General features: G+C 43.3%; 1 protein-coding gene across 1 annotated transcript in view; it reads left to right on the forward strand.

Annotated features, from left to right (window-relative positions):
- LOC119967536 (structural maintenance of chromosomes protein 6-like) overlaps positions 1–12492 on the forward strand; it is a 130886-nt gene that overhangs the window by 83856 nt on the left and 34538 nt on the right. Inside the window, exons 22-23 of the mRNA XM_038800217.1 lie at positions 1935–2080; positions 6877–7002. Of these exons, the coding sequence (XP_038656145.1) occupies positions 1935–2080; positions 6877–7002 (272 nt within the window). The remainder of the gene's footprint in view (positions 1–1934; positions 2081–6876; positions 7003–12492) is intronic.

Consider the following 12492-nt stretch of genomic DNA (forward strand, 5'->3'; position numbering starts at 1 on the left):
CTTGCACTGGTAAACCTTTACTTTAATCCTAGACGATTGATGGGCTCTTTGATATCTTCTTGTTCTATTCGTGGCTGAATTTGCTTCCTGTATTAAAAATAAAATCTTCATTTTGATGCCAGGCTGACTGCAGCTTCCCAACCAATCTAGTGCCCCATGCCATTTTGCACACTCTGAAGCTCCTGTATGCTCTTCTCTGCATGCTCCATTCCCAACGCTATCTCCAGCGCTGCCTCAAAATTTATATCTGCCCCTGCTAACAGCTTCCTTTAAATCGCCTCATTATTTACCCTGTAGCATATCGTTGGGAGTGGCTCCAAAGTCGCAGTGCTCTGCAATCGGTCTTAACTAGGCAGTATAAATTTCAATAGTTTCCCCAGGAGCTCTCCCGGCGTTAAACTTAAATTGTTGCAATATTACCAATGGCTTTGGGTGGTAGTGTGTTAGTGTGTTTCCACCAATTCAACTATCTCAGTGGGAGACTTGGGAGTAGGACACACTTGGAGATATGAAGCTATGTAATAAATTTTAGGCCTGGGTCCCACACACCTCGGAAAGATTGCCTTTCTCTTCCCCTCCTCCTCTATTTGATTAGCCTGAAAAAGTAGACCAGTCAATCTATTGTGTCCAATACTCCACAGAGGCTTCAACAGGATCTATCCATTTGAATAAGGGCATATCTACAAACACCTTTCTGTTTTGAAACTCAAACTGAACTTCAATGTGACCTAATACTCACAATCTTGGGACCTTTTTTTATCCTGGTCACCAATGTAATATTTTCCATTCACCAGTTTGTTTATTTACATATAACTAAAATGACAGAGGCTTGCAGCCTCGTGGCTACGAGTCAGCTTCCAGCATCGAAACCCGCACTTGCTCGGGTAATCTCTGACCCTGGTCCCTAATTGGTTACCCTGGCCACGTGACCCTCTCAGCAGACCGCCCCTTAAAGGGGCAAACACCACACCTGCTTTTTTTTATTGTTTAAGTGTTTGTGTCACTGTTGCTCTGCTTCTTTGAGGCTGTGCTGTTTCAACAGCACTCTCTGTCATAATTTAGTCCTGCTCTTTCTGTTGATATTTAAAGCTCATCTTCCTTATTGCAGAATTGTTGCACCACTGATCTATCCTTTATGTTGTTTCTGTCTGTGACTCTGTGGGAGGAAAGTGAGCTGAAACCAGGAGTGAAAGTTATAACAAAACAGAATACACAACAGCCCCAGGTCAAAATGTGCTACTTCCTTAACACTGAAATATTTAAATAATGCTGTCCAGACCTGCTGTTGAATGGGCAATAGCCCAGCATGGTAGTTATGGAAAGATGAGGTTTGTCCTGTCTGAGCCAGGACAGCTCTCTGGAGGGCAAGTTGCAGAAATGTTTAGCGCATAAGCAGAGCAATCCAAAACTAATCTTTCTGCTCTGTTTTATCTCAATTATCACTTAAAAGTAGTGCTTTGTCTTAGCTTATGGCAAATGATTTCATTTCCTGCAACTCTCTTTTTTAAAGAAGAACTTTCTCCAAACCTTCTGAGCCTCCTGGACTCCCTAACAAGAGTAAATCAGCTTTCCCTATTTGCTGTCACAACTCATGATTTTTTAAAATCCTCTTTGATCTTCTGTTGGCCAGTTAGCTGTCACAGCCAAGTGGACACCAGCTGAATGGAATATGCTGCTAATGTGCTGTTGCACTTCCAATTTTTTGTAGAAATTGTTCAGCTGAGAAAAATTTAATGGTTTGAACTTGTATATTAGACTGTCCCTGTTTGAGCTAACTATACAGGACTCAAATTCATCATCTTGCCTGCCTGTACATATGGAAACAGAAATTTTACTTGATACTGCTGCTGAGATACATTGGTAGTTGGGATGAGATTGCTGTGCCAAGTGCCCTATTTTCCGTTCTCAGCTCCTTATGTTCTTATTTATCCCAGGAAAATATTTCGAAAGCCAAGCAAATTTATGCAGAACGATTGGAGATCAGTAGAACTCCTAAAAGTATTGATGTGGAGATCAATCGGCTAAGAGAGAGGATCAACACAGAACAAGAGCGCCATGGGAACAAAGAGGAAATTACAAGGTGCTTCTCCTATATGTAATGTGCATAACAAAGAATCAAAAATCCTATTTCAATTTTATCTTGCATATCAAGAAAGAACATTTATTTTTTGATGCCTTCCGCAGTCGCAGGATGTCCCGAAGCGTGTACTGGCCAGTAAATTACTTCAGTGTAGTCAATATTGTAATTTAGGGAAACACAGCGGCCAGTTTGCACACCGCAAGATCCTACAAACAATGAGATAGACACCATGATTTTAAATTAAGTTGGTTGGGTAATTGATGTATATAGAACATGCTTTATGTTACCATGGTGTACAGTCAGAAGAGATTGAACAGATGGAGAACTTAGAACTTGAAGGAAAAAGAAGAGGAACAATGTTTTATTCAAAGCTTTCCTTTTAAAAGCACAAGACTAATCAGATCAAGATTTTTTTTATTTATTCCATTTTGATCACAGTTATGGGATTTCTATACTGTTTGGCTGCTCCAGTGATGGGCATTGTTGCTGTATTATTTCATTATGTGGAGATGCCGGCGTTGGACTGGGGTGATCACAGTAAGAAGTCTTACAACACCAGGTTATAGTCCAACATGTTTGTTTCAAACACTAGCTTTCGGAGCACTGCTCCTTCCACAGGTGAATGAAGAGCTATGTTCCAGAAACATATATATAGACAAATTCAAAGATGCCAGACAATGCTTAGAATGCGAGCATTTGCAGGTAATTGAATCTTTACAGATCCGGAGATAGGGGTAACCCCAGGTTCAAGATGTGTGAATTGTCTCAAGCCAGGACAGTTGGTAGGATTTCGCAAGCCCAGGCCAGATGGTGGGGGATGAATGTAATGCGACATGAATCCCAGGTCCCGGTTGAGGCCGTACTCATGTGTGCGGAACTTGAGTTTCTGCTTGGCGATTCTGCGCTGTCGCGCGTCCTGAAGGCCGCCTTGGAGAATGCTTACCCGGAGATCCGAGGCTGAATGCCCTTGACTGCTGAAGTCTTCCCCGACTGGAAGGGAACATACCTGCCTGGTGATTGTCGCGCGATGTCTGTTCATTCGTTGTCACAGCATCGGCATGGTCTCGCCAATGTACCACGTTTCGGGACATCCTTTCCTGCAGCGTACGAGGTCGACAACGTTGGTCGTGTCGCACGAGTATGTACCGCATACCTTGTGGGAGGTGTTCTCACATGTGATGGTGGTATCCATGTCGATGATCTGGCACGTCTTGCAGAGATCGCATGGCAGGGTTGTGTGGTCGCTGTTCTGAAGGCTGGGTAGTATGCTGCAAACAATGGTTTGTTTGAGGTTGCGCGGTTGTTTGAAGGCAAGTAGTGGGGGTGTGGGGATGACCTTGGCAAGATGTTCATCTTCATCGCTGACGTGTTGGAGGCTGCGAAGAAGATGTCAGTATCTCCGCTCCGGGAAAGTACTGGACGCCGAAGGGTACTCTGTCGGTTGTGTCCTGTGTTTGTCTTCTGAGGAGGTCGGTGCGGTTTTTTGCTGTGGTGCGTTGGAACTGTCAATCGTTGAGTCGAGCGCCATATCCCGTTTATATGAGGGTATCTTTCAGCGTCTGTAGATGTCTGTTACGATCCTCCTCGTCTGAGTATATCCTGTGTACACGGAGGGCTTGTCCATAGGGGATGGCTTCTTTAATGTGTTTAGGGTAGAAGCTGGAGAAGTGGAGCATTGTGAGGTTATCCGTGGGCTTGTGGTAAAGCGAAGTGCTGAGGTGACCGTCCTTGATGGAGACGAGTGTGTTCAAGAATGCAACTGATTTTGGAGAGTAGTCCATGGTGAGTCTGATGGTGGGATGGAACTTATTGATGTCATTGTGTAGTCGTTTCACTGATTCTTTGCCGTGGGTCCAAAGGAAAAAAAATCATGTGATGTATCTGGTGTACAACGTCGGTTGATGGTCCTGTGCGGTGAGAAGTCTTGTTCAAACTTGTGCATGAAGATGTTGGCGTATTGAGGTGCGAATTTGTTCCCATGGCTGTTCCGTGCGTCTGGATGAAGAACTTGTTGTCGAAGGTGTCGACGTTGTGATCCAGAATGAAGCGGATGAGTGGCAGAATTGCGCCTGGAGATTGGCAGTTGTCGGTGTTGAGTACTGAGGCTGCTGCAGCAATGCCGTCATCATGGGGGATGCTGGTGTAGAGTGCTGAGACATCCATTGTGACGAGGAATGTTCCTGGTTCAACTGGTCCATGGGTGCTGAGTTTCTGTAGGGAGTCCGTCGTGTTGCGACAGAAGCTGGGCGTACCTTGTACGATGGGTTTTAAGATGCCTCGATGTAGCCAGAGAGGTTCTCACACTAATGTTTTGAGTCCAGATGACCCTTTGTCAAAGCTAAAGACAGAGAAAATGGGAAATATTTATACTGTGGAGTGAGAATGAAAGATGAGTCATAGCCACAGAAACCCAGGGAACCGGGTGCAAATAGCCACTGAAACCACGGGGGAAGAGCAGTCCCCAGAGAGGACAAAAGGTGTGAAAGGCCAAACGGCAATGAAACGAACATCAGAGGGTAAACTGTGACAGATGTAGATGTGGGTAAAGGGGAAGGGGGAAGCAAAGGGGAGAAAAGGTAAGGAAAGATGGATAAGATGATGGGGGGTTAAATATATATAAAGAAAGAGAAGAAAGAAAAAAATGGTAAAAGACAGTTAAAATGAAATGGGATGAAAACAAATGGGTCGAAGTGGGGTAGAGCTAATCAACTGAAGTTGTTGAATTCGCTTTGAGACTGGAAGGCTGTAGCGTGCCTAACCGGAAGATGAGATGTTGTTCCTCCAGTTTGTGTTGAGCTTCACTGGAACATTGTAGGCCAAGGGCAGACATGTGGGCATGGGAGCAAGGCTTGTGTTAAAATGGCAAGCAACGGGAAGGTCAGGGTCCTGAATGCGCACAGACTGAAGGTGCTCAGCAAAGCAATCACCCAGTCTGTGTTTGGTCTCTTCGATATAGAGGAGACCACATTGGGAGCAGCGAATGCAATAGACCAGATTGAAAGAGGTGGAAGTGAAATGCTGCTTAATCTGGAATGAGTGTTTTGGGCCTGGGATGTTAAGCATGGAAGAGGTAAAGGGGCAGGTGTTACACCTTCTGCGATTGCATGGGAGTTATCCAGATTAGAAACATTAGTTCCCTTCTCTCTCCACAGATGCTGTCAGACCTGCTGAGATTGTCCAGTATTTTCCGATTTTGTTCCAAATGACCTTGTTTTGTTTAATGTTGCTCATTCTGACCGTATAAATATTAGAAAGCTAAAGATTTGTATCCGCATCCAGTAGCTCCAAATTCAAGAAGTTGTTTGCTGGGCAGCATGGTAGCACAAGTGGATAGCACTGTGGCTTCACAGCGCTAGGGTCCCAGGTTTGATTCTCCGCTGGGTCACTGTGCAGAGTCTGCATGTTCTCCCTGTGTTTGCGAGGGTTTCCTCCCACAGTCCAAAGATATGCAGGTTAGGTGGATTAGCCATTATAAATTGCCGTTAGTGACCATAAAAAAAGGTTAGGAAGGGTTATTGGGTTATGGGGATAGGGTGGAAGTGAGGGTTTAAATGGGTCGGTGCAGACTCAATGGGCCGAATGATCTCCTTCTGCACTGTATGTTTTATGTCTACGTTTTTCAGCCTTTGTCACCCATTGTGAAGATGCCTTCCCACAAGATATAAATTATTGGGCAGCAACTTCAGCAGAGGATTAGATTAGAATCTCAAATATCCTGGTGAAGGTTGCCTTTTGTTGTTTTATATGCAACATGTATTAGCATTACAATTACTATTTTTCAGGTGATTAAACTGTAAGGTGCCTTTAGCATGAACTCTGATATACATTTCCCCAACACCCAAAATCTAATTCCTTCAATCGAAAGGCAATGCCTTTGTGATGTTGAGTCAGCTGTGATTCATTAATAGGACTTGTGCCTCTGCATCAGAAAGTTGCAACCTGAAGTTCCATTCCAGAGACTTGAGAGCATAATCCAGGTTCACACTTCATTGCAGTACTGAGGGAATTCCACATGTTTGCAGCTGGTGTCTTTGGATGAGGCATTAAATCAGATGGACATAAGATTCCATGGCATGGTTTGAAGAACAACTAACCCCTTCCCAGAATCTGACCAATACTAATTTCTCAACCAATGAGAGAAGATTATCTGGTCATTATCTCATTGCTTGTTTGTCAGACCTTGCTGCATGAAAATTGATTGCCGATTTCAGACATTACAACTGTGCTTATGGACACACATGCAAAAATTATAGAATTGTGTGCCAATTAATATTTGATTTTATGGCAACCTTCTGCGCGAAGTGGTTTGTTAAGAGCTGGGTATCTTCAAAGAGAAAATTGTGGGTAGATTCCACTGAATTCAGTCAGCAGAAGCCCAAGGCTGAGTTTATTAGGGACTGGAGAATCAGAGAGAATTATTGAAAACTTCCAGTGACAAAATTGTTTTTTGCAGAAACTTTAGTAAGTCATGAAATTCTGATCCAGACTGATATTGTTCATACTTAGTGAAGCTTAAATCATCACCTGTATTTCCACAATATAAAGCTGAAATTTATGTTGACAAATATTTACCAATGGATGTTTTGAATCTTAAGATGCAATATCTATTCTAATTAAGAGAAAATATCCAGCAAATTTTGTGCAATTTTTAAATTTAAATGTTGCGTATTCTCTTGTCTGGATTGATTTGTATTTTATATTAGACCCAAGAACAAATTGTTCAAATAAACTTGCGCTCTTAAGAATTCATGTTTTGCTTACACTGATTCAATTTTTCATTGCCTTTTTTTGAACAGGCAGTACTTTGATGTTTTGGAAACTTACAAGAATGTCAAAAGCCAAATCAAGAATCTGAAGAAATTTATGCAGCTTCTTGATAAAATAATGGAGGAAAGACACAAAGCATATAAAATATTTAGGAGGTAACTGATTTATTTAATTTGGTATCACCTCTTTAATTGTCATAACTGATGTGCATTTTATACTCCATGAAATGTCTTTTCACTTGCATTGTTCGAGTAAGGTCTATCTGGTTATCCAAGCTCTACTCGCATATGTTGTCATTTCCTTCATCTGAGTTGACAGTTTTGCACAAATTCGTTACTGCGGCAATGTATGTACGTATCTTTTTGGTGCATAGCGGTGGCCTCAGTCTTGGAAGAAGCTGAGTACTAAAACTGGATCTTGCATTATGTACATCACCTGATATACTTAGTAATATTTACAAATTTTAGTCTGCAAGCCCAGGGAGGTGCCGTGCTCAAAACTAATGTCAGGTAAGCTGATGGGACATTTGAGCAACCAACATTTGACCAAGACTAGTTTCGGTTGTACCGGATTTTAAAGAGCCTTTCCAGCATTTGGAATTCAATTTCTGTAAATAATTCCAGGCCTGTCTACATGTGTACAGAGATAAAGTAGGTTAACCTTTCATTGTAAACCTGCTATGCCAGTTTAGCTCACTTGACTAGACAGCTGGTTTGTGATGCAAAGCAAGGGCAGCATCGGGGGTTCAATCCCTGTACTGGCAGAGTTATTCGTGAAGGCTCTGCCTTCTCAACCTTGCCTCACCTGAAATGTGGTGATCCTCAGGTTAAAATGCCACCAGTTAGCTCTTCCCCCTTAAAGGGGAAAGCAACCTATGGTCATCTGGAACTATGGCGACTTTCCACGATTACTTCCTATTTCAGATATTCAAGTTCTTTTCCTGCTGCATGGTTTGTCATGCTGAAAGTAAAGCACCTGGTTTGAAGTGCTTCTTTGGCTTTTTTGTACAGCGCGTATTGATTTTGTCTTGATGTGCATATGAGAACATATGAACAGAAGCAGTAGATCATGTAGCTTCTCAAGTTCGTGCTATCATTAAGTTAGGTCATGGTTTATGGGTATCTCAACTCCATTGGGAGAGGCGGTGGGGTAGTGGTATTGTCACTGGACTAGTAATTCATAGACCTAGGATAATGATCTGGGGACTGGGTTCGAATCTGGAATTAAAAGTCTAATGATGATCATAAAACCATTGTTGATACAGTAGTTGCAAAAACCCATCTGGTTCACTAATGTCCTTTAGGGAAGGAAATCTGCCTGGTCTGGCCTACATATGACTCCAGACCCACATCCATGTGGATAACTCTTAAATGCCCTCTGAAATGGCCTAGCAAGCCACTCGGTTGTATTCAAAAACACAAAAAAGGAATGAAACCGGACCCACTACCCGGCATCGAACCAGGCACTGGAAACGACAACGGCAAACCTAGCCCCGCAGACCCTCCAAACTCCTCCTTACTATCTGGGGGTTTGTGCCAAAGTTGAGAGCACTGTCTCACAGCCTAGTTAAGCAACAGCCTGACATAGTCATACTCACAGAATGCCACGGACACCACCATCACCATTCCTGGGTATGTCCTGTCTCACCAGCAAGACAGACCCAGAAGAGGTGGCGGCACAGTGGTGCACAGTTGGGAGGGAGTTGGCCTGGGAGTCCTCGGCATCAACTCTGGACTCCATGAAGTTTCATGACTTTAGGTTAAATATGGGCAAGGAAACCTCCTACTGATTATCGCGTACTGGTCACTATCAGCTGATGAATCGGTATTTCTCCATGTTGAGCATCACTTTGAGGAAGCACTGAGAGTGGCAAGGGTGCAGAATATGCTCTGGGTGGAGGACTTCAGTGTCCATCACCAAGAATGGCTCGGAGTACCACCACAGACCGAGATGGCCGCTTCATAAAGGACATAGCTGCGAGACTGCGCCTGCACTGGGTGAGGGAACCAACAAGAGGGAAAAACATACTTGACCTCACCAATCTGCCTGTTACAGATCCATCTGTCCATGGCAGTATCGGTAGAAGTAACCACTGCACAGTCCTTGTGGAGACAAAGTCCCGTCTTCACATTGAAGAAATCCTCCATTGTGTTGTGTGGTGCTACCACTGTGCTAAATGGGCTAGAATTCGAACAGATCTAGCAATTCAAGACTGGACATCGATAAGGAGCTACAACACTGGCATCTACCGAACGATGTGGCAAATTGCCCAGTTATGTCCTGTGCACACGAAACAGGACAAATCCAAACCTCCCAGTTACCACCCTATCAGTCTACTCTCCATCAGCAAAGTGATGGAAGGAATCATCAACGTGCTATCAAGTGGCACTTATCCAGTAATAACCTACTCGCAGACGTTCAGTTTGGGTTCCGCCAGGTTCACTCAGCTCCTGATTTCATTACAACCTTGGTTCAAATATGAATGTCAGAGGGAGGTGAGAAGTGACTGCTCTTGACATCAAGGCAGCTTTTGACCAAGTATGGCATCAAGGAGCCCTAGCTGAACTGGAGTCAATCGGAATCGGAGAAAACTCTCCGCTGGTTGGTGTCATACCTGGCACAAAGGAAGATGGTTGGAGATCAATCATCTCCACTCCAGGCCATCATTGCGGGAGTTCCTCAGGGTAGTGTCCTAGGCCCAACCATCTTCAGCTGCTTCATCAATGACCTTCCCTTCCATTATAAGATCACACATGACTCCTCAGTTAATGAAGCAGTCCATGTCTAAATGCAGCAAAACCTGGACAATATCCAGGCTTGGGCTGACAAGTGGCAAGTTACATTTGTGCCACACAAATGGCAGGCAATGACCATCTCCTGCAAGAGAGGATCTAACCATCACCCAATGGCATGACCATCGCTGAATCCCCCACAATCAACATCCTGGGGGTTACCATTGATCAGAAACTGAACTGGACTAGCCACATTAATACTGTGGTTACTAGGGCAAGTCAAAGACTAGGAATCCTATGGTGAGTTACCCCCATCCTGACCTCCGCCCCCTCCAGCGATGCCCACATGCCGTAAAAGGAATTTTAAAAATTAAATTAAAATTTCCCACCTTGGTCATATATTCCCTAATACTTCGAAAAATCTGTTTATTTCCTTTGTGAAATGTTCAAATGATGTAGCCTGCACTGATTTTTGGAGCTAAGTGTTTAATACATTTCTACAACTCTTGTGTGAAATAGAGCTTCCTAACTTCACACTTGACCAGCCCAATTTTTATGGTTGTGCCCTCTTCTGGACTCCCACACGATAGGAAATAGTTATTTTTTTTATCTACCTATCAAGTTCTTTAATAGTCAACCCTTAATTTAGCAACCCATCCAAGGCCAGTATATCTTTCCTGAGGTGCGGTGCCCAGAATTGAATGCAGTACTCCAGATAGCTTTATATGACTTCAGCATAATTTCTACCCTCTGTGTTCCATGTTAGTGCTGGAAAATCTACCATGAAATTTCATTAGAATTTGTTTGCCACATACAGAGTTCAAGTTTTCTCCTCAATTATGCAATTATGGCCCTGATCTTTCAAACTCTGGATGTTGTTCATCAGACATGCCCAGAAGATGTGCTGTGGGACCCCTTGGACATCCCAACTCAAGGACTCCACTGGAGTTGCCTGGGAAATTTCAACTTAGACTGGGCATTTCCCTGCTCCATGAAACCCTCCGAAAAAGTCTCCAACTCTGAGTTAGAGTCAGAGACTTTGGAAGGTTCCGATTCAGTTGCCTGACGAGTCACTAAGGACACTTCAGAAAGATCAAACCCATGTCGAACTCCTGGATAACAATGCAACTGACTGCACCCTCCACTGACCATCTGTCTCTTCTAGACACCTGCAAGTCTCCAACTCCACATGCCTCCGATATACCTTATAATCCCTTCCATCAGACCCTGTCCCCATAGCCACTGGAGCTTTGACTCTCTTTTCTTCACCCCCCCCCCTCCCCCCCCAAACCCTGATCTTGCCACCCTGACCACTTTACCCACTTGCCTCACAATACTCATTCACTAATGCACTATAAAGCTATTTAAATGTCCCAAAGTTTTTCAGTGTGTTCATGGAGGAAGCCTTAGCAAAACACAGCAATTATTGCCATAAAACACGGGTCCGGCGCAGCTTCCACAAAAGATCTAGCTTTACGAGGAAGGACTCCAAAAACATGCTTGCTCTGCTTTTCTGAAGAAGCCTAGTTCACAAGGCTAGTCTAGAAATGTGGAGTTCCAAAACAAAAAGAGCGGATTGGCAACTGATGGTGATTACCACTCCTCAAATGATTCTGCCCTATGTTTTCAATTATTGGGTTATAACTAATACATGTATTTTGGACAGTTTGTTTGGTTAGTTAACTTGAGCGAGCCACAAGGCTGTGGATTCAAGTCCTACTCTAGACGTTGTGCACATAATCCAGGCTAAAATTTCAGTACAGGTGTAAGGGTGATTATCATTTGAATTATGCATTAATTTGACGCCTTATCTACTCGGCTAGGTATAAAAGATCCAGTGGCACTAGTTGAAGAATTGAAGAGAAATTCTGTTGAACCAGCTGATATTTGTACCTTAACCAACATCCTATTATCTGTCATTTATCCCATTCCTATTTTTGGTACAGTACCTTGTGCGTAAATTGGCTACTGCATTTACAACAAATACTGAATATTAGTTCTCTACTTCTAAGTTTAAAAAACATTGTACTGAAGGAGTTTAGAATATTATAAAACAATGAAGCATAGAACAAAAAAGGCTACCAAACCTCCTTTGATTCCGACTGCATCCAAAGTTTGAGGAGAAGGTGGAAATTGTGAAAGCAGTAGTCATAGGCTGGCACTGCCAAGGGACAGGCCTGAGAGAGGATTATGGCCTTAATATGGTGAGAGCGGGGAAGCGGGGGTGGAGAATGGGATTAAGGGGAGGGGGTGATGAAAGGAGGTGAAGGGGAGCTGGAAGGTGGGGAAGGGATGAATAGAGGTGGTTGGTGTAAAGGGAGACCAACTTTGAGGAAGCCCCGATATCCGAAGATCCAGTCTTGCTGGCGTCTTTAGGTCCCCACTCCAAACCAAAATTCAGAGTGTTGGAGAATTCAATGGCATCTCCAAAAAATAATTAAGACAACCAGCAGACATTTGTGAAAACCAAATCAAGTTTGAAAAAGTATGATTGTGTTTTTTTACAAGACAACAGAGGGTGCTGGTGATGGTAACTGTACCTTGCATGTATCTACACCAGATGGACTCCAGCAATTCATGGCAATTCATGAAGGCAGCTCACCACCACCACCTTGAGGACAATTACAGATGGACAATAAAAATGTTGGCCTAGCAAGCAATATTCACTTATGTGAAAGAATATAAATGTAATATGAATGTGGTGTACATCAACTTACAAAAAGTAAAAGCAAAATACTGTTAATGCTGGAAATCAGAAATAAAAACGGGAAATGCTGGGAAAACTCGCAGGTCCGACAGTATCTGTGGAGAGAAAATCAGAGTTAATGTTTGTGTCCGTTTGACTCTTCTTCAGGGCCCAACTTCCAAAAGGTGTTTGATAGAGTGTCACATTGTCATTAGTATGCCCATGGA

This window comes from Scyliorhinus canicula, chromosome 6 (genome assembly GCF_902713615.1).
Source record: "Scyliorhinus canicula chromosome 6, sScyCan1.1, whole genome shotgun sequence".
Lineage (NCBI taxonomy): Eukaryota > Metazoa > Chordata > Chondrichthyes > Carcharhiniformes > Scyliorhinidae > Scyliorhinus > Scyliorhinus canicula.